The sequence below is a fragment of the Melospiza melodia genome, chromosome 3, assembly GCF_035770615.1.
Source record: "Melospiza melodia melodia isolate bMelMel2 chromosome 3, bMelMel2.pri, whole genome shotgun sequence".
Taxonomy (NCBI): Eukaryota; Metazoa; Chordata; class Aves; order Passeriformes; family Passerellidae; genus Melospiza; species Melospiza melodia.
The window spans coordinates 116,814,193-116,836,567 of record NC_086196.1 but is presented as its reverse complement, the minus strand read 5'-3'; the positions used below and the strand labels follow the sequence as shown (position 1 = coordinate 116,836,567).

Sequence of the window (22,375 nt, the reverse complement as noted above, 5' to 3'; positions counted from 1 at the left end):
TTGTTACAAGGACATATGAAAAGGCCACAGCATTTCCCTAAATCTTTTAAATTTTTCTCGGCCTCCTTCATGTCTTGGTTGATATGGTTCATGCCTTCTTCAACACGATCGAGTTGTTCTGGTCAGGACAAAGGGATGACAGTGTGGAATGAATTGTATTTTTGTTTGTTTGATTTTGTCTTCAACAGAACATGAAAAATGACCATGTAGAACTGAGTTAATAATGACATTACAATGCATTAATCTGAGCTGATGCATTGCTGAAAGGATGTATGCTGCATTGGATGCTGAAGTTTTTTTTATTAGTATGGGAAGAGTAAAACAAAGGAGAAATTTATTTGAAATATATTAATATAAACAAGATGTAATGATGTAGAAAGGAAGGGTTATAAAGTTCAAGGTCCAGAAACATAATACAATACATCAACTTACTAAGACACAGTGACATCCAGGAGAAAGAAAGATAGTGTTATTATTTTGCATTATGTATGTTAATATTAGAGAAAAGAAGTCCTTCCATGGAAAACGCTTCTGTTACTTATGCTTACAAATGCCTCAGAATTAGGTGGGTTTGGGCAGCACAGCTGCTGTGGCTAGTGAGTGAGAGAGCTGGTAGTTAGTGGTAGTGCTAAATGGAGCAAGCTGTTAGGCCTTGTGTCCAGGGACCCTTTATTCCAGAGGCTAAGGAAACAGACCTGTCACTTTCACTGGTGCTGGATATTGATCTCTAGCCTGAGTGTGGCCTCAGGGCTGGTTTTCTTCCCCGTGTGGGTGCTGCAAATCAGGAGTAACCTCAGTGAGCAGGAACAACTGAAACCACTCTGGGATGCTCTCTGTGAGAGGGTCACCGGCTGTGGTGCTCCTTGTCTCTGGCCCCAAGGGACCTTATGGAAACAGGCATTGGGTGAACAGTCATGTCTTCAGTGGGGTCACTTATGCTTTGCTCCAGGACAAGTTAAGAAGCACCAGGCCCAAAACCCAACCAAATATAGACCCTAACTCTCTGCTGGCATTAAAACAAAATTTGTCCTATTTCCACCTAAGGCTGATGGGTTTTCTTAGTAACTTGGTTTTCTAAGTGACTTGGTCTTAATGTGTTAATTTTTTTCACTTTTAAAGCTGGGACAAATGTCCTAGAAGAACAGAATGCCATGACATAAAAGTATAGGAACAGGATTCTCCACTGAGGTAAACAGATATGGACCCAATTGGATCGAGTGTCTTGTGTGGAGTCTGCAGTAGGGACAGCATTTTAGATGGGATTTACATTTTACACCATTTGTTCCCAAAGGATAGATTCAGATACTACCCAGAATCAAAAAGGTACTTGGAGTGGCATTTCAATCCATTAAAAATTGTAACTGTACCTAACAAGGAAAAGTAAAGCAGTCCCGGTAAAATACAAACACATCCCTAGTCCCCATATGGAATAGAAAAACACTGAATTAGACTGTAGAGGAAGGAACTAAGAGCACTGGTTATAGAAGGAATTTAATGTCATCCCTGATGTTAACTGAGTCCTCTTCAGAAAAATAAAAGAGGAAGAAAATTTTAGAAGAAAAATCATATGCATATTGATGTCAGTAAAAAGCTCCTCTTAACTTCATTGAGAACATGAAGATGCCTAATTTCTTACTCGGGTTTTTAATAACAATTGAGGTTTAGCTTTTCAAAGCTTTCTGGGGGGTTTAGATGCCCATTTCCCATTAAAATTAATTTTATTTAATTAATTTTAATAGGAAACAGGGACCTCAGTCCTCGAGGGGCTAGAAAATCCTAGGCTAAATTATTCAAGCTGGAATAGTTCAAGTATTGAACTTGTACTCTTTGTTTAATTCTTGCATGACACTGGGCTTTGAGAAGGAGAGGTGCCATGTCAGTATAGTGAGATTCATCTGTCTTTCTGCTGTCAGTTCTCATTCTCCTCAGCTGGATGGGCCTCTCTCCTGGTCCCACAGGAGTTATTGTTCCCAAATCCAAGGATATATTTAGAGGATCAGAGTCACTTGGCAGTGCCCTCTAAAGGGGCACACACTGTGTAAGCAAAGGATTGGGAAACAGAGAAGGAAACCTGAGAGAGGGGCTGTACAAGATCAGCCAGGTAAACTGCTGAGCTGAGCCAGAAAAGCAAGGTTGGATTGTCTCAATGCACGTGTAATGCAGGCTTCAGCAGAAGCTTTGGTTGGTGTCCGTAGGCACAGATTGTCACTCTCATCAGAAATGTGAGTCTGTGGCAGAAGGGGACAGCCCTCCCTGTGCTCCTGCTCCGGGGCTGGGCAACGCTTGCTCTGGCTCTGGGGAGCAGCTGTGGCACTGTGAGCTGCCTTTGGTGCTGCTTCATGCAGTGTGATGCGATTTGCTGCACTTCTGTCTCAGGCTCCCAGCTCCTGCTTCCAAGCACTGCAGAGCCCCTTGGCAGCTAAGGAACGGCTGGACCCACATGTGCATTTTGACTCTGGGGAACATGGCAGGCATCTGATCTTTCTTCCACTGATTTTCCTGCTAGTGCTTCTCTAACCTGGTCTGTCCAGTAGCAAAAGCCGGGTTCACTCTGCATGGGTCAGTCCTAGATCTGGTGCCACTGGTAGCTCTCAGTGGAAGCAATTCTCCTTGCCCAGATGCACATTTTCTAAAGCCATGTATGTAACAGGTCCTTTTGAACTGTTTTTACCTGTTCTCTGTTCTGCCTCAATAAATGAGTGCTTATTGAACAGTATATTTGACATAACTCAAAGACTTCCATTTTAACTACAGTCCTCATTAGAAGCTTGTCTTTATTTATCCTACCTCAGGATTTGTGTTTGATGCCTGGACTATTGCTGAATAGGAAAGGGAGCCACAACTCATTTATCTTCTATTAAAGGAAACCTCATCATATAAAAAAACCCATGTCATATTTGCAGCCCAGAAGTCTAGACAGCTGGCTGCTGGTCCTAAAACCACTTGCTAGTTGTTAACATCGTGGGCTGGATTGTTAACTGGTTTGAGTCAGCATAGTTATGCTGGCTTTGTGGAGCCATGCCAATTTATACCTGTCAAAGATCTGGTCCCACAAGCAAGGAATTAGATTCATGAGTCTAACCACAATTATTGAGGCATAAATATTATAGTGGAATGAACTTAATGGGTTCACTCTGGATTTGTTTTGGTATAACTGCTATTAAACTGTGGCCCAGAATGAATCACTGGTAGGAAATCAGAAGGCAATCGAGAGGTTAATATAATGTCTGTTTCCATAGATCTTCCCTATTCCAACGTTCTGTGCTGTATTAAAGGTTTTAGGGAAGACAGTTTGTTGGCATACATTGCCATGAACCTACGCAAATTCACGCCTACAAGAGATAATGTCTTTTGTCTTCCATTTAGAGAAGCCCTTCAAGGTCAGAGTTTGAACATCTTTTGACAGTTTGTTGCAATATTATTTGAATAAGCTGCACCTATATGTTTATGTATGATATATGATATATACCTAAGAGAATTGATGTCTGGAAGCAGAATACACATCAGAAGTATATTTCATTGTGATTTCCTTCATTTTTTTCCCCCTCTGGAAAATGCTGCAACTCTTTTTGTATCTTGATGTCTGAGAATATCACTTTCATTTCAAGGTAGTGACCATAAATCTTCTTCCAGATCTCACAGCAAACAAATGCCTATCTTAAGGCACAAACGAATAGATTTTTACCTGTATCATTATACTTGTGAATTACTCCTGTAAAGTAACTGGGGGAACACAAGCTAGTCCTGTTAGTTTTATCATAGCATTGTGACCATTTGCCAGTGGGTTTTTGCCAGGATCTCCTGTACCATCCTGGCAATTCCCCATCCTGTGACTGATCTAGGGAAGTGGCTGGGGCAGGGAAGCTGTAGCAAGGGCATCTCTCAGCTGCTCCTGTGGTGTCTTGAGCAAAAAAAAAGCTGCAAAGCATCTTACAGGGGATTGGTAGCAAGACATGCACAGAGCAAGTGTGGTGTTGCTTCACCTTTGCATCCTCATCTATAATTTCTAATAAATATTCCTTGGCTGATGTCCAGGGTCTGGGGCCTGTGCTTGAATGTCAGCTAATGCCTGTGGAGGCTGGAACTTGCTCCTTTGCCTGGAGCATTGTGTAGCAAGCAATTCCCCCCAAGGTCAATTTTAATAAGAAAAAAAGGAAGAAAACACAAAGGACATTTTAAGAACACATGGCAATAATAATTGCATACAAGAGGGTTTAATTTGAGATTCAGCAGATTAACTATTTCCAATGCTAGGCCATCATCCCGTTTTCCATGAAGGAGAATCATACTGGAGTGTGGCCTGTGGGACAGCCTTTTCAGAGATCTGAGCTCTGACCTAGCTGTGCTCTGGAAGGCACTGCTGGGCACAGGCACCTGTGGAACAAAGCTGGAGGGGAGAGCTGCGAGCCCACGTGGAGCTCTGCTAAAAATAACAGGAGACAAAGGCACAACCTGCTTTGTGGGGCTTCATCTGTCTTCTGTTCTGTGCTACGATTTCAGCATAATTAATACTATCTTCCCTGGGAAAACTGCAGTAGCTGTTAGTCCCCTTTCATTTTGCTAATTAGCCATAACATACAAAACTGCCAAACCCACAGCTCCTGCAAAAGCAGTGGAGGTCAGCTCGCATGTGTGCCAGTGCTTTTGTTTGTGGGATTGCCCAGTTATTTCCAAGTTTTATCTCCTTTATAAGCTTGATCTGGAGTAAGATCTGATAGGTAGATTAATCTGCTCCCCATGTTCCCCAGCAATGCTGTTTGTGCATTCATGGTGCAAGGAGAAAATTCCAATTGCACTGACATTTTCTTTGTCTCTTATCAAAGTTGTGGCTATTCCTCTGTCTTGTCTTGGATGAAAAATTACTGCGCTACTGCTGTTGTTATTGGAAAAGTTTTTCCCCTGCACCTCATTTGGAATACAAGAACAAAATTCTTCTGTAATAAACTGCATGAGGACATCACCACACAAAAAATGTCCTTGAAGGTCCAAATCATTAACCCTGTTATGATGTCCAGCAATGGGAGTTTCCTATGGATGAACAGAGTTACCAGCCTGGAACCTTTTCTGTGTTAGCACTTCAGGTTTACCTTCATATCTTCACTTTGTACTACTAGTTTCAATTCTACTGTTTGCTTTTAGCCAAAATACATCCAGATATTAACATTTTTCTAAGTTAGCATGTTTTAAAAAGGCAGAGGAATTGCCATTGCTCAATAATCCTTTGCAGCATTTATTTTTCCATGTAAAATACAAGTATTTTAGTTTAAAGGGTTATATATATATATATATATATATATATATAATTAATTAAGGGAGCTTTACTCAAGGCCAGATTAAAAAAATGTAAGCATTATGGATGCACATGGTCTGGGAATGACTTTCTTAGTGATGGGTAAAAACCCAGCAAGGAAAATCTAAACTCCTGGCTCCTTCCTGTGGGCTCCCCAGGGGAAGAGCTGTGTTCCACTGGTTTGGGTGACAATACCGGACCCAAAAAATGGTTACTCTTGGTATTGCAGAGGGGCTACTCAGGTCCCCATTCTTCAGAGGACACTGGAAGAGCCTCTAGCTTTCATGGGAGTGCATCCTCTGTAACCTGCTGTGCAGCCAGCTGTGCTAAACCTTTGGGCAAGAGCAGCTATCCAGGCTGGCTTTCTTGTACAAATACCTGGCATTGGGAAATTACCTTGGCTTACTGCCTTTATGATCCCAGAGACTTCTGCTCACTGATACCAGAAAATAAGTTCTGCTTTGCACTATTTGGGTTGAATTGGCTCAGAAAGGTTTTTCCATGTAAGGTCTGTTTAACTTCAAAACAAGCAATTTTGTAAGGAAACCTAGAAATAGAGCTTCCAGCAAGTGCAGAGATTAGATCTTCTGCCTGCCGCCCACTGGAAAGATCAATGTCATGTTTTCTGTATATTTAACACCTAATAATCTTAAGTGACTTGTGCAGTCAGCTGCAAAGAGATCACATGGCAGTGTTAGCAAATGATTTCCTTAATCTGATAATCTGCTGAGACGTGCGTGAGCTGCACACATTGCACTAATTACAAAGGGTTCAAAGTCATCATTAGTGTATTTTGCCCAGTAGTGCAAGTCCTTTATCACTAAAATGAAATAAAAAAATAATTAGCAATTATTACACCTACATATGGTTAAATGGAGAAAATTAAACATTTAGCATAGTACAAGGCTACAATATTTTCAGGGTTGGTAACATTATTTGGCTGTTTCCCTTGAGAAACCCACACTGTATAGTCATAAGCTAAATTTAGTGAACCACTTAAGGCATGACCATAACCAATTTAAAGAGGCTTCAAGACCTTCTGAGTCTTTGCTGGAGGTATTGACTAACTGCATCTGTGACTGTACAACAAGCATTGCAGGTTTCACTCTCAACAAGGGTTTAATACTGAGCTCCCTGGACTCCAGGGAGATGAGTGTGTCCAGTCTCAGCTCCTTAGCTCACTCACATTGTCCTTCCTGTCATGGCTACAGAGTGAATCACTCAGAAAACTTCTGAATACAGGGCTTTATCAATAGTAGAATTCCAAAATAATAATTTAAAAACCCAACAAAATTCAGGATTAAAATAAAAAACTCCCTAGCAGTCTGTGGAAATAGAGCAGTTAAGGAACAGAAACATACATAGGAGCCACTAAAGTTTCTGGTACTCTGCCTGTGAATTACATTGCAAGACACACCCGGGTATTAACATACTTTCTTTGACAATATTTGTGATTTATTACAACCGTATAATCCACTGCTGAAACAAAACACATTATTTAGACAGGTGCCATATCTGTTTCAACATAAGTAATTTCTGGTTTTCTGTATTTGGTGATAGTTTTTCTACTGCCATTATTTTTTGAAGACAACTATATGTTCTCTGTGATATTTTTCTTGTCAAGACAAATCGATGTGACAAAATTTGGTTAGATTTTTTTTCCCTAAATGAGGCATATGGAGGGAAAGCAATGAGACATACATAAAAAAAAGCAAATAGAAGAAAAGACTTTCCATTTAGGTCCTGTTATTACTTTTCATTCATTATAGTGTCAGAGAGGCAGGGACATTAAAAGTGGAAAGGTCCTGTTGTGCTCTGCAGTCCATTTCCCAAGAATTCCATACCCTGGCTTATTATCATTGTCCAGGTTTGATGAGTAACGCAGCATTGCCTCTGCAGAAGACATTTCCTAATAATAATTGTGTGTCCTGCCCCATAGTAAATAATAACAAGGGCCTTTGGGGGGCTGGTCTGACAGAGAGTAGCAGAAATTTCTGCTCTGTTGATTTATTGAAGACACCATTTTCCTGGGGCTGTGGGTCTACGGCAAATGAAGACTTATTAGTTTGATTGAGAGGGAGAGAAGGCTACCTTTTCTTTGTAATATTATGAAGGGAAAAAATGTAATTTCCTGGAATGTATTGAATATATCAGGCTCTGTCTTGGTCATTGTCATCCGCAGACAGGTAGTGTTAAGTCTGAACCTCCTATATGGACAATTGTAATGAGCTGATTGTGGAATACCTTTTAAGGTTTAAATTCTGTCATTCTCACTGCCTCATTACTGTACAAAATGTAACTGACTCTTACACAAACTAAACCCATTTACCTTCTCTTGGGATGCATTTGTTGCATGTCTTTCACTTGTGATTTAAGTGGGAAAATTACTTAGCACCTGCATAAATAATGCTGGATTTTACACCTACAGAGGCAAATCTTCTCGTCATGTAGCTGGATCTTGACCCAAAGCTTGCTGAAATCAAATGGTGATTTGGTTGAGTTGAGCCTGCAGCTCTCTTTGACATTAATGGGAAGCAGATCAAAAGAAGTACAGACTTTTAGGCAGCTGTTGTACATTTTTCTCTGCTGGAGAACAAAGCTAAAGGCAAAGAGGTTTTGGGGTTCTCATGCACAACCACACGTATTTTCTGTCCCTTGTTTCCAGGGTTGCACACAGTCAGTACAGCACTTTAGAAAGGGTTATACTTCCTTACTGAAGCAATCTGAACTTACCTCCTTGCTCATCCAACATAACCAAAGTCCTGATACCAGCATCTTTACTCTACATCCCAATAGTGGTAGCAAGGTAAGGAGAGAGAGGGGGAGAAGAGAGAGAGAGAGAAAGAGAGATCAGTGAGGGAACACTCAGCCCTTGGTATGGGACATAGGAAGACACAAGAAAAACAGTGAAAGGAATGACAAGGGGCTGATGGCACAGTCCAAAGGCCTTATGTGCCTGGACACTGTGTGAGGAGCTAGGTACTCTCCATTGTACCATCCGTCCTTCTGGATTCACTGGGATACCCAACTTCTGCAAAAAGCACAAAGCCATGGACCTTGAGATTAAACCAACCAATTTACACAAGAGTAATCTCTAAAAAGAGAAGGCTCATCTCCAAGTCCAGGGAAGCAGGAGAGGGGAGGATGGGGGTGTTGATATTGTAGGTGGATGTGAATCTCACAGGGAAAACAGGTATGACACAAACATGTTTGGGAAGGTGGCACAGTGGTTTCTGCACAGCTCTTGCTGCTGACAGAAGTCAGAAAGCTTACCTACTTAGGAAATCCAGTTTAAAGCAGGCTAACATTTAATAGGATTACGCCATATTTTTTGGCTCAGTGATCTAATAGATATGGGTTTGAGCCAAGTTTTAATTCAGTCAACAGACACCTTTAGCATTAATGGACTTTGAATTGAGCTTGAAGGTAGGATTTTCAAAACACCTACACACTCAATCTGCCTCTGCTCCCGGAGCTTAGTGGGAATCTTACCACTGCCTTTGCTGGATACAGGGCTGGAGCAAAGCTGAGCCAGGGGTAGGGCACCTCTCACAAGAACAATTTTTATTATGTGTTATCATCACTCTGGGATGTGATCGGGTGTCTCTGGTTCCTGGGTGCTGTGGTGCTCAGCTAAACCACACATCAAATTATCTCCTTTTTAATTACAAAGGGGAAACCAGCTCCATTGTGCTTGGAGCAGTGATAACATCTGTGAATAATTAATGGCTTGAATGATCTTCAGACTGTTGCATGTCAATTACAGATGAAGTAAGTCCTCTGTGGCCTGACAGCTTGACAGCAGAGCTACCTGGACATGTGCACCAGTAATTTACTTGTTGCCATGAACAGAAAGTGATCCATGCTCCTGTGAAACAGATAAAGGTGGTGGTGGTGTCAATTTTGCAGAGGGCAGGGAGATGCCCACGGTTGCACAGCTACATCAGGAACAGAAAACTAAACTCCCGACTGACTCTCTTGCTTTTCACCACTCCTGGAGGCAAATCAAGGACCTCATGTTATCCTTCCTGCCAGCTGCCCTTCTCACTGCTCATCAGTTTTTGTGGGCGCAGCGAAGTGTCTGTGGCCATGAGCTGCCCTGCCCACGCTCACAGGGCCCTCCCAGGCTCCCACAGCCCACGCTGGCTCAGCCACAAGCCCAGCCCTGCCACGCTCAGGGCTGTTTGCTGGTGCAGCTGGTGCTGCTCTGCTGTGCTTCCAGAGGATCTGCTCGGCTCAAGAGGGACACGAGATACCTCTTGCTCTTCTCTGCTTCTCCCTGCACCCCCATTCATGTCTGCATTGTCTACATCACTGCGGAAACGGGGAAAAGCATCAGATGGGTGCAGGCTGGTTTGCTGTCTCTTTGTAAAAAGTCCCTGTGTGAGTTGCCAGATGTACAGAGAAGGCCTCCTGCTTCCCCCAGGTCTGCTGCACCCTGCTGCCCTCGGGTCAGCCATCTACCAGGAGCCCACTGCTGCTCTCTCTCCCTTCAAGTTCACTGTATTTACTTGAATCCCAGCCAGCATTCATTTTTGCAGCCTTTGAAACTTAGGGTGCGAGGCTTATCTTAGGTTTAGAATAAAGAAACCACCTTTAATTAGCTAATGTTTTCTGCGGGGCACTAAGCACCCTGTGTCTGCTAAGCACTGCCTGTACAATAATTTTTTATTGGATGTTTTTATACTCTTGGTAACCAGGGAATTCCCCCCCCCCCCCCAGATTTGTATGTATTTTAACAAACATGGAAACTCATGCAAACACTAGAAGGCTGCTTGGGTCCTGAGTCACCTTGTGTTTCAGTAAATAGGGTGCAGTCTGACATGGGACCTTTCCAAATACTAAGCTCCAAAAATTTTTGCTGAATCAAACATAGTTGGGCTAAGAAATATTTACTGCTCTTTAACCCTCTGACCTTATTTTCCTGCTGTATTTAACATCTAACCAAACCACCTTTATAGAGCTAAGATGTCCAGTGATCTGAACAAGACATGTGCTGGGAGATGAGCTCAGGAACTAGACCCTATGGTTTATATTTCACATCAAATCCTTATACAGAGCAAAAGAGGTGAAATTTTCTGTTCTTTACCTGATCATCAGTGCCATTTAATTTTATCAGGCAACACTGTATCTCTTGCAAACAGCCTGCCACAGCATTAACACAAATGTGAAAATATTAAAGGGTGTGCAATGAATAAACTTGTCTGCATCTGTGGTCTAATCCAAAGCATATTGAAGCTAATAAAGAGGTGGTGACTGAAAAGGATGAGATGTGATTCAGACATCAAGTGACAATCTCCTTCTGTTCCAAATTTCTATTAAGCATTAATTTACAGCTTTTCCCCAAAAAGAATTAAATGTGTAAAATCAATCAAAAAATAAATCATGTTTGTGCATTGAAAATAGGCCCAGACTTTTCTAAAAGCTCAGTATTTCCATTATGGCTGATATCTTAGATAACAGAAACCCAAACTTCTCTGTAAGACAGAACTGTTCCAAAAATGTGTTCATCATCCAGATGTCTGAGCAGGAGAGAAGCACTCTGTGTCTGATCCCCAGGGACAACAGACTGAGGCATCTCTGGAAAGTACAAGACCTCAGTTAAAGAAATCTAGGGGAAGAAATGTGTCCAACAAGAGTGTTCAGGGGGCAAACACAGGCACGTGAGTCTCAGTGGAGCAGGTGCCACCCGAGCTGGCTGTGGGGACAGTGTGTGACAGGGGGTGATGAAAGCTCTGCTGTCAAGTGCCAGTCCAGAAGGACAGGTTTCACAGCCTCTGCCTCTGAGTCCTTGGTTACAGACTCACATCACCATGGCCCAGTGACTGTGCTTGCCTCTGGCTGCTCCTGAGGGCTCAGGAAGTATTCCCACACACATCCAGTGCTCCCCAATATCAGTGATGGCCTGTGTGGGAAGCCATGAATTCATAGAACTAGTGGGGTCCATCATGTTATGAAATCATGTGCTCAATTCCCACCTTGGCCAGGATTAGAGTGTTTCTTCTCTCCTGTGCAGTGGAGGAATCTCTTCAGACCCTCCAGTCCTTGTAGAGGCAATCCTGTATTATTTTAGCAAAACAAGGGTTCTCAGAAAAGTGAAATGCTTAGGGTAGGTCAGGCCAGAGAGATGAGAAATGCATCTTTCACAGGACCCTAGAAAGTTCATAGACCACACGCCATTTTCATCCAACTCTTTAATCTGTAGCACCCATCTCTTTTGAGAACAACTTCTGACTCTCCTTGTCTTCTCATTGCACTTGAGAGGAGAATTTGGACTGCTGGATTTTGCCATGGCACAGCCAAACACTCACATTCTTGTCCGTTATAAGAAAATGGCACAGCAAGAATTGCTTATGTTGAGGCATTAAACTGGCAGCCCTGGAGTTCCTCTGTTTATCCATAATGTAGGTATTCTGCAGATGGTAAAATATATAATATATAAAATAATTTTGCGCATGAGATGACCCTTCAGGGCAGGAGGCCAACACTTCCGACTTAAAAATGTATCACATTAGGTGAAACAGACCCCATACATTTCAGGAAAGTTTATGTCCTTCAATCTTTCAGCCAGGCTCTAATGCTTGAATAAAAGCAAATGAACAAGCAGTACTGGTTTGGGTTCTGCGCCATTTATATGAAGCACATGCCCAGGTTCTCCATTTGGTCACTGGCAGAGCTATTAATCAAAGAAACAGAATATATGATTTTAAATCTTCGGGCTTAATACAACTCATAGATACTTTAGTCTGTCAGTGCTACAGTGAAGCCTGGTTAACAGCATTACTGGGAACCCTTTTGGAGGCTTTAATAGACATTATTCTTAGTCTTCTGTAACAGCTTTTAAAAATTTTTTGGTTGCTTTTGCTTTGGGTTTTTTGTTTGTTTGTTTGTTTGGGATTTTTTGTAAGGGTTTCACTGAAAGCATGTCAGCAACAAAATGTTCACTAAAATTTGCCCAGCACATTGGAGGGGAATTGCATTGCTGTATCATTTCTTGTTATTGCTGCTACAGAACCTAATTTCCCAAGATGGAAATAAAAGTGAGAAGACAATTGGACTGACTTCTCAAAGGGCTCATCAGTCCCTCCAGAAACACAGTGTGTTGGGTCCTATCCTACCCAAGGCAGCTACTCAAATTTTGGTTTAGCCTGAGTGAAGATTTTCCTAATGCTGTAAGGGGATCCTGTATCAGATAGAGAATCCAAACTCTGGAAATCACTTTCCCTGCATTTCAGGAGGTATCCTGAAAGACAAATATACACTCTCAGTTATGTGAAGAACACATAAACTTCCACTTCGATGAAGAATTTTGCTTTAATCCAGAATTAGAGTTTGTTTTGAATAAATTAATACAGACAATTATGTACCAGGACAGGCTGACATTGCTAGCAGTTCCCACAGACACTAAAGAGAACTGTCAACACCCTAAAGACAAAAATGTGGTCAAAGAAACATTTTTTAGTCATCCGTAGCAATGAATTTGCTCAGCTCCTGCTCCAGGTTCCCTGTCACGCTGTTAACGCTCCGATGTCTCCCTGATTAAAGAGGCACACGCTGCTGCTCTGCCTGGTAAGGCACATCCCAGCCCACGTGAATCTGCTATCCCCCTGGCTAGCACACACCAAGGGGGCCAATCCTGCCCTGGAGGAAGAGAGGCCAGAATTGTGGATCACATTCCCTCATGCCAGATATGTGCAATTACACTGGTTAAAACACTTTTCTGAGGAGAATGCTTCCAATAGTTCAGTATTTCCAATAGGTTTAATGATATCAAAGGTAAATTTCAAATCAGCTTTGACAAGGTTTGGGCCAAACTCTAAATTAATAGAGCACTTTTTCTTCTGTTTTTTTCAGACTAAGAAGCATTTGGCTGTGATAATAAATGTCAGGGTACCCTCACAGGTGGTAAATTGGCATTCTGTGTGTTCAGTATCCTGCATAGGGCAGCGCCAGTTATCAAACATTTATAGCTCAGCATTTCACCTTCGATACTTCACTCTCATCTCACATGAGAGAAGACAGTCCTGTCTGGATTTAAATGTACAAAACAGCCCTTTTGTCTGTACAATCCTAAGTGCTTTCTTCTGAGCTTTTACCACTACTGATCTTGTTATTTTTTCCTTGCTGCTTCATAGCTACAACACATCTTTTTTTCCCCTATACTACCACAACTGATTTTCCTTAAAGGCCATGATAGTGGCACTGGGAGATGGGAGCAAAATCCCAGCTTTTCTCCCTGCATGTGATATTCTGCATTGCATAATGTTGCCTCAGAGAAAAAAAGCTTGAACATAAAAAGAAGGTCAGCTACAAACTGTATTTAGTCTCACTTGTTCTGCCTCACTTCATTTTTATTTTATGTTTTGGCCCAAACATTGCAGAGCATCATCATAAAATACAGGTATTGATAGCACTGAGTGGCTCAAAAGCGCACTGGTCAGCGCAGATTAGCTGCACTGCCTGGACACAATGGGCACCATGGAGCAAACTGGGTTTTGGAATCTGCCATTCCAGTATGGAGCTGCCTTGAGGCAAAGCTGGGGCTGCTTTTGTAACACTTCTTGCCTCCCTTCTTGTGCCAGGACTGGAAAAATCAGCTTCTTGCAAAGCCGGCTTATAAAACCAAGAAACAATGACATCCTTGATTTTCCTTGCCCATGTTCCCTGAGAACAGCATTGGGGCTTAGTCTCCAAACTCTGAATTGTCTTCTGGGGCAAGCAGGACGTGTCCTCTGGGGACATGTCCCCAGGCTATGACCTGCAATTAAGTCTTACATGGCTATGGGGTTTCCTTGGATGGACAGCACTCTCCTGGCTCAAGGATGGAGTCCAGTCAGTCTGTTTATGCTGTATTTCCCCAGTATCAATCCATACAAATGTACACAGTAATAATGCTTAAACATGGAGGCATCCTTTTCCTAAGAAAAGAAGAACAGATCTGCTGTGTCAAGAGAACAGAGTAAAAAGAATTCTTTCTAGTATTTTCTATCTCTGTCTACTAGACAGGTTCTGCTAAGTGAGGAAGTCTAATTGGATTTTGGAGGATTATTGAATCAGAGCAGTGCAAGTTCAATTTCAAATACTCTCGCCATTTGTCTTTTCGGTATAAAATCTTTCACTCCCTAAATGCTGCATTTTTTTAAAAAGTACCTAGGAAAAGGGATTGGAATAACCAACCAGCTGTTTAGGCCTCAGAAGAATTTTAAAGGTCTCCTGTAGTCACATTAGTGAAAATAATATTCAGCTCATTTTAGAAGAACTCCCTTGACTACTCAGTGCTAGTTTTAGCAGCCTCTGTATTTGGACAGGAAGATATTGTGGCATCTGAATAAACGCCAGGTCCAGAGACGCCGAGCTCTTCCAAAGAGTGCTATAAATTCATTGGTAAATTCAGCAGTCCCAGTTCTCCTCCCACTTTGCCATTTGCTGTGATTTAGTACTGAAATTCCAGTGGCATTCACAATATGCTGGTTCAATATGTTAGGAAGACTCAGGCAGCGCACAGGCCGCACAGATACGGCTCAGGAGAGGCAGGGCTGATATTTACTGATGGCTTGGCCCCGCGCAAATCACTTCCCTTTCCTGCGCCTCTCCTTCCCACTCATCATCTGCCTTGTCTATTTAGATCCCAGGCATTTTGGGGCAGCAGGCTCTCCTGCCTTGTGCTGTGGGGGTACTCATATGAGCCTCTCTTCCTTGTTGTTGAGTAGATTTCAGCAGGAGCTGCATCCAGCACAGAGCTGACGTCAGTGGTGGTTAGGAATGGCATGTCCAGGGAACTGAGCAGCAAAAAGGGACAGATTGCTCGTGAGACAAGAGAGTGTTTTGGCTGCGAGGGGCCCTGATCTAGAGTGTTTGTGGAGGAGAAGGGATGCTCAGTGACCCATCTGTCTGTCTGTATGTGGAAATTTAATTTTGTCTCCACTGGACTCCATTGATCTTCACAGTGGTGATTGATTTCAAGGCCATAAAGCCTACGGCTGGGGTTGTTCTTGTTCCTGAACCAGACCTGATGTAATTTTCTTCCCGTGTCTCTACTGGAGACTCCTCTGGTTGTCAGGAGTACTGGGACTGTCAGTGCTGATGACCCTGATTAAAAATGTCACCAGCTCCAGCACCAGGGCTTGCATGGTGCCTGAAAATAATATGTCCTGTCAGGCAGCAGCAAAGTTTTCCATCACCTGATAGCTGAACACTCTAAACTAAACCGAGTTGAGATTTCCCAACTTTTCAACCCCTTTATTGTGGAGAAGGTGAAATACGGCCTGATTGAATTGTTTTTTTTCCCTCCAGGCAGGTATTAGCTGTGAGAACCAAGCCAGGATCCCCTTCCTTAGCACCATGGGAAATCAGAGAACTCCAAAGTGGTCAATCTAGGACATCTCATGAGCCTTGAAATCCTGATAAATATTTCAGAGATACACAAAGAAATAGCATTTAAATGCTGCACTGACCAATGTTCTATAAATAGCTGCAAGTGTTTATGGAGAGGGAAGTATTTAAAGCAGACTGGGAAAATGCATCAAGGACCCTTCTCACCTTCCCCTCTTGCAGCGTTATGCCAAGGATGTGAGAGTGGTCCTGGCACAAGGCTCCCAGAACTCTGCAGCAAACTCAGCCACTTGTCCCTGACTCCAGGTCACCTTCAGAGGCTGTTTCCTTCATTTATTTCCAGAATCCTGTCTCAATGCAGCCTCAGGTATGACCAAATCAGTGCCTTGGAAACCAGGGAACGATGTCTTGCACAGCCCTAGTGAGGGGTAGGGATGAGCAGGCACAGTGGCACGTAAAGCCATGGCCAGGCCCTAGCAATGTCAATTTAAACAAAGCCACTTCCAGAGTCAGGCTCTCCATCACTTCTGCTCACAACGGAAGTGAAATGAAATGCAAGTCCTTACCTCTTCAACAAGCTGCAGCATTCGGCGGGTGCTCTCAAGGGACTGAAAAAAAATAGGAAAAAGCACTGAGATTTGGCAAGTTACACTTTCCAGCGCTAATGTGCAGGCTCATGCTGACAGGATGTTTTCCCTGCACTCTTTCCCTCCTCTCCAAATCAGGGCATCAGCTGGGCACTGGTGATCTCTCCATCTCCAGCTCTGTGGATGGCTAATGCAGCACACCTCGAGGCAGCTGCAGTCTCCCCTTGTCTCCCCTTGCTCACACGCTGTGGCGGTGTTGCTCGGAACCACAGGTGTTCCACTTTAAAAATAACGTCTGTGGTTTTCAGCTATGACTCTTCAGAAACCTAATTGGTGACTTCCAACATTTAATAGGTTTGATAAATCGAAGGAATCCTCAGAAAATATTAAATTGCTGCCTTTTGCTCTGAGGACAGTCAAATTGATGCACAATCTAATTCCTAAACCAAACTCATGATCAATAAATTCCCTAATCTGGACTGAGCACAACATTAAATTTTACCCCAGCTCATTTCATTTCCAATTCCGCTTTCAGTGCAAAGCTGATGGAAAAGAGCTCTAGAAATCCTTTGTGGGATGAGCTCCTATTTCTGGCTGTGTGTTTCACACCAAGCCCAGCCCCAAGTTCCCAGTTTAGCTACTGGTCTCACTTCATCAGCGAGCTGGTCGGCACGCCGCTGCATCTCTTCCAACTCATTGCGCATATCCGCGTCTTCCGCCATTTTAGCTGTGGGGGTGTTTGGGGACGCTGCGGATCAGGATTTGCACTCAGCTGCTTTGTGAGCCTGGAAGACAGTGAAAGGAAGAGAAACAGTGCAGTTAGGAGCCATGTTTAAACATCAGTCCCACAAAAGCACTTTTATTACATCCCTGTCCTCACCCAAAATCTCATTCGGGATAGTAATTCCTATGTAGAGAGCAAATCCTTCCTTTTTTCTTAGCCTTTCAAATGCAATTCATACAGAAGCTGGACACTCAGGAGATGCTATCTGCTGCCAGAAACAATCTTGAAACCCATTCATTCTTCTTTAGAATTGAAAGGCTTAATGTGAAGAAGGTCAAGGTCAAGCTTCTGCCCCTCATGCCCTATGTTTCAGCTGCATTGCTTGGAGGGCTGGATGCTCAGCTAACACATTTGTAATTAAAGACTATGAAACTTCGCGTTATTTTCATTGGCTAATGACTTATCCACCATACTATAGCTCAGACTATGAAATAATATTTACAGCTAGACTGGGAGACGTCTACATGGGAGAACCCTTCATTTTGGGGGAAGTGACAGTAGGACCTAACTGGTATTTTCAACTTCTCCACAAAGTGGGTCAGATTCTGATCTTCGTTATCCCTCTTGATACAGAAGGACACCCCTGAGCTGGTCCTAACCAGAGGTTGGGATGCAGCCCATTAATCCTCAATTTGGTAGGGTTTCTTTTTTGTTACAAATTCAAGCTAGCTCTGATTAGTGAGCATGACTTGATTAAGAAAGGCGGGCCCTCCTACCATCTGTCAGGTCTTTATAACAACAACACTGGCTTATTTCTTTGCTTGATTCAAGCATGGCACATTGCAAATTACTGCTCACTGAATGTTAGATTTGTTCATTGCAGGAAAACCTAATTGCAGGTGCAGAGGAGGTGGGGAAGTTGTGGGAGACTGCAAGTAAACAGCCATAAAGCAGATGCCATCATGCTCAATTACAGAAAGAGGACAAAAGCAGCCCCTTTCAGCAAAGCTGCTCTAAAGAAGGCAGGATCCCGGGGGCTGTTTTCTGTCCTGTCTTTGCGATAAGTGCAGCCTTTATTAAACAAGATAAGTCAGGGCAGAGCTTGGCTCTAAAATTTTAGCAATAACAACTCTGTTAAAATAGAAGTTGCTACATATTGGAGATTAAACCATCCCTCTCTTTGATGGTGCTCTCCATAAGGACGTCAGGAGCATGAGCAGGTATAGCTGAGTGGCAGGGATATTTCCTGGATCACACCCTGTTTGCTTAGAAAGGTGTAAGGAAAGCAGACAGCTCCTTGCATTTCCTCTGCAGCTTCAGCAATAGATCTGCTGTTTTTCTTATCTGAGAGGGAATATGTGACCTTCATGCCTTCACATTAGCTGTGCCCTCACTCATGGTTGCTTTTCCTCTTTGAAGCTACAGCAGGAAGAAATCCATCTTGAGGAGTCAGCCCTGCAGCTATTGGCACGATATTCTACTTTCATCACTGCGCACATCGCCACATCCTTGTCAGAGGGAGGCTGGCATTTTGTGATGGGTCACACCATGTGTAGGAGCCTAAATATCTGCTGGAGAAGGAGGCCACCTGGTCCTGCCAGCTGCATGGTCACAGCAGTGTGAAGGACCAAGTTTAGGCAACTCATCTGCAAGCCCAGCTGTGCAAAGGCAGAGCTTAATTTCATGGCTAATACTCAGGCTGGTATCGGACACTTCAAGGATGCTCACAAAGAGCAGGAAATGAGCTTTACAAAAGCATGGTGCACTTGGATATTTAGGAGGAAAAGATAAACCGGGAACTGGTCTCTTCTGAAGGGCATGTGAAGGTGTGGGGATACTCTCAAGGCCACCCCAACCTTCCCACTCCGCTGCTGTGCTGGTGGTGCCCTTCACAGCACTCAGCTCCAGCGAAACACTGCTCCTGGCCAGCAAATGGAGCATGATCAGCCAGGATAAAAAGAAGTTATTTTGGTAAAGAACCATGCTCTAAACTCCCGTCCCACTTGGCTGGCTCTAGCACTGGCCACTGCTTCACAAATTGTGGTTTTTCCCCAGATTGAGGCATAACCCAGAACAGAAATATTTCTGGCATAGCCTCTCTACCAGAATACCAAGACTGAGTCTGTGGACCTAGTTTTTGAGCATCTGGTTAAAATATTCTCCTCTGCCTGGACCCCTGGCTACACTTGTGCTGGCAGAGGAGTAGCACTGAGCTTGAGCCTAAATCAGGACAATTTGTTTAGGGCTTTGGGACTGATCTAACTGGTAAACACGTATAGATGTTGATGGGCAGGAAAGTGGTTCTGCTCTGTGTCTGTTGGTATCATCTCACTAGCTGTAAAGTGGGAGGTGATGCATCAGTGAGAGGGTGGGATGCTAGCAGGGAATTTGGTTCATTTTCTAAGCATATCCAGTGTGAGCTGAATAATTACAGACCTGTAAGTGAGTGGAGCTGACATGAGGGCTTCTACTAACAACAGCAATTTATTTATTGACTGTTGGTCAGTCTCTGCAGATAAAAAAAAAATCACAGCAAATTCCATTCTCAGGTAGATTCCAGCCTGACTTTTGATGTTTTCCTTACATTTTTTTTTCTTTTTTTTGATCATGAGCCAGTGATGGTACTGGGTGGTGCAAAAATAAAAGGAAACAAATGTGGAGAGACTTTTACAGAAGCACAGAATGGTTTGGGTTGGAAAGGTCCTTAAAGATCATTTCATACCAGCCCCCTGCCATGGACAGGGACACCTTTCACTAGACCAGGTTGCTCAGAGCTCCATCCAACCAGGCCTTGAACACTTCCAGGGATGGGGCATCCACAACTTCTTTGGACAACCTGTTCCAGTGACTCACCATCCTCAGAGTCAAGAATTTCTTCCTAACGTTTAATCTGAACCTACTACCTGTCAGTTTGAAGCCACTGTCCCTTGTCCTGTCACTCCATGCTCTTGTGGGGTTGTTTTAGGTACCCTTCTTGGTTTGTTAGAGCCATCAGTTGGCATCTTAGTGACAGACGTGTCTTATTTTGCATCAAGCTAAAAAAAGTGTCAGAGCTTGTAAGCAGAGAGATGTTGCGCAGCAAGTGATCGAACTTGACAGGTTTATTGAGATTGTTTGGTATTTGTAAAGCACTTAGCATGGATTGAGAAATAGCAAAAAGCATTCTTCCAGACAAGTCATTTTACATCAAGTTTTAGTCATAAACAGAAGTGCCCCGCAGCTGTGCTGATTCAACTTTATTTAATAGAAAACCGTGCCCAAGAATCAATAAGGTTACTGATTTGCACACAGTGTGATAAACTACATATATTTTGTAGATGGCAGGGAATGAGTTTAAATTTTTTTTCAGATTTTGCAATTTATAATGTGGAATAGGACAAATTAGAGATAGGAGTTTCCTTGAAAACTCCTGTTTAGGCTGAAATGCCATTCCAGTGTCATGAATTTCCAACAACAGACCCTGTTATCAATAAAAATCCTGGTGACAGAAGAATTATGTTTTAAAGGGAATTATTGCTCTGAAGTACAAAGTAACAGCTCTCCCTCTATAGTGTTTCTTAGGCACACCTATAAAAAGCTGTTATTTAAAACTCCTGATGTTTTAAAACATTGAAAATTAACAATTGCAGGAATGGTCAAGGAAAGTTAAGCCATGATGAATTTGTTCTTACTGATACTAGACAGACTTTCAAAAGCAGAAGTTCTGGCTCAGGCCCACTCAAACCTGCACTTCTTTAAGTAGAACAGAAACAGGCCTAAGATAATATCAAGGACTTAGGGTAATAAATTCCTTGCAGAATTTATTTTTGTTACTAGTTGATATTTTCCATTCTGTTCTCATTGAAGTTAATTTGAACCAAGTGTCAAAATCCTACAATTATCTTAGGAATCTCTAATATAACTGGAATAAACTCCCTAAAGTGTACTCAGTACTTTTAACTTAAACTACATTTTATTTTATCTATGGTCCCTGCAGAGATGACAAATCAGAAAACCAAAGTAAGGATGTAATATGTTAAGCTCTTTCAATCTAAAAATTTGATTATAAAAAAAAAGGTTGCTACAGAAGTTACAGACCCTACATTCACTCAATTTGTGTTTGTATTTTTGGTAATGCTTATACAAATTCAGCCTCAAAATTTAACGTGGACCTTGGTTTTTCCATTTCGGAAAAGGAAATCCTCTGGGTTCACACACAAACATCCCCGGTGCTCTTTGAAAAGGAGAAAAAAGCCCAAAGCCTGCTACAAAATAGGGTGTACAGCATGTTCCAGGCTGCGCTCTGTGTCTCCTACACAATGCAAGCAACTGCAGGCACTCGGGTCATTTACATCCAGCTCCCTGCAGACAGTCTCGTCCCTTATGCCAGGGCTCATACAGAAGCACCACAGACAATGTTGGAGAGAAATATAGACTGCCTAATGGAAAGGCACTGCCTATTATGCTTTGAATTCTACATCTGCTGTCTCAGTAGTGCCAAGATGCAGTAAAGGATCCCTCAGCAAGAACGTTATATAATCTGTATGGAGTAATACTGAAGGCTCAGAGAGACCTATGTCTGTCCCCAGAGGAAGAGAGATACAGCGACTGACCTTTGAAAGCAAATATTTGCTTCACAGTGATATAAACACTTCATTGCAATAAATACAGGAAAATGAAAATGCTGTCATTTACTGGAGTGAAGGCAACACAGCAATAAAATGTTCTTTTTTTAAGCACTCTCTCTGTTATTAAAGGACACATCTACTCTTCCCATAGATATTTGTAGCCAGAAGATGACTGCATTGGCGTATTTTACTAAAAAAAGTCAGAATTGGGCAATCCCACTCCTTGTGCCTCTTTCTTGTAGGACTGAAAGCATTACCACAGTGTTGTGGTGTTTGTAGAACCACAGAAAACCCGAGGAGAGACTTTGAAGCAAGTGTCTCAGGATGGATGTTGGGCCATTTAAGGGTGGAATTTGGGTTGCTGCTACTGTCTGACTGTTGGTAGAAGAAGAAGAAGAAACACTGTCAAAGGGGGAGACGAAGGGGGTCATCCTTGCTCCCCAGTGTTTCCCCTCATTTGGCTTCCCAAGTGCCATCCAAAGGGTGTTCAGCCTCTATGGTGTCAGGCACAAGACAGCTCTGGGGATACTTAGGATCCTCCTGTCACAGGACACATCCTGTATCCTGCTGGACCTCCTCGACAGCTGGCACTGCCCAGGGAGCTCTCTATAGCTCCCCTGGCCAGCGCATTGGCCATGTCATCCACCACCTTCACAGGTCTTCCCTAAGGGGCTTCTGGCAGCTGGCTTATAGGAAATGCTCTGGCATTAACCCCAAAGCCCAAGAACAGCCTGATAACACCAGCAGGGAATGAAAGGACATGAAAAGTGTGAACCTGCTGCAAAAGCATGCTTAGGAACCATTCCCTGTGTGTGTTACTGACACCAGCAGCTCC

At 42.9% G+C, this 22,375-nt stretch overlaps 2 protein-coding genes across 3 annotated transcripts in view; one reads left to right on the top strand and one right to left on the bottom strand.

Moving 5' to 3' along the window:
• Positions 1-22,375, top strand: part of PAK5 (p21 (RAC1) activated kinase 5) — a 299,053-nt gene that overhangs the window by 33,595 nt on the left and 243,083 nt on the right. The gene's annotated exons all lie outside the window — the stretch shown is intronic.
• The window catches only part of SNAP25 (synaptosome associated protein 25), a 62,978-nt gene that overhangs the window by 12,913 nt on the left and 27,690 nt on the right, over positions 1-22,375 (bottom strand). The window contains exons 2-5 of one of the 2 annotated variants that reach the window (XM_063152840.1): positions 16,860-16,994; positions 16,189-16,230; positions 8,024-8,072; positions 1-118 (exon numbers count right to left, since the gene is read on the bottom strand). In XM_063152840.1, the coding sequence (XP_063008910.1) occupies positions 1-118; positions 8,024-8,072; positions 16,189-16,230; positions 16,860-16,931 (281 nt within the window). In that variant the 5' untranslated portion in view covers positions 16,932-16,994. The remainder of the gene's footprint in view (positions 119-8,023; positions 8,073-16,188; positions 16,231-16,859; positions 16,995-22,375) is intronic. The other variant, XM_063152839.1, reaches the window with a different exon arrangement.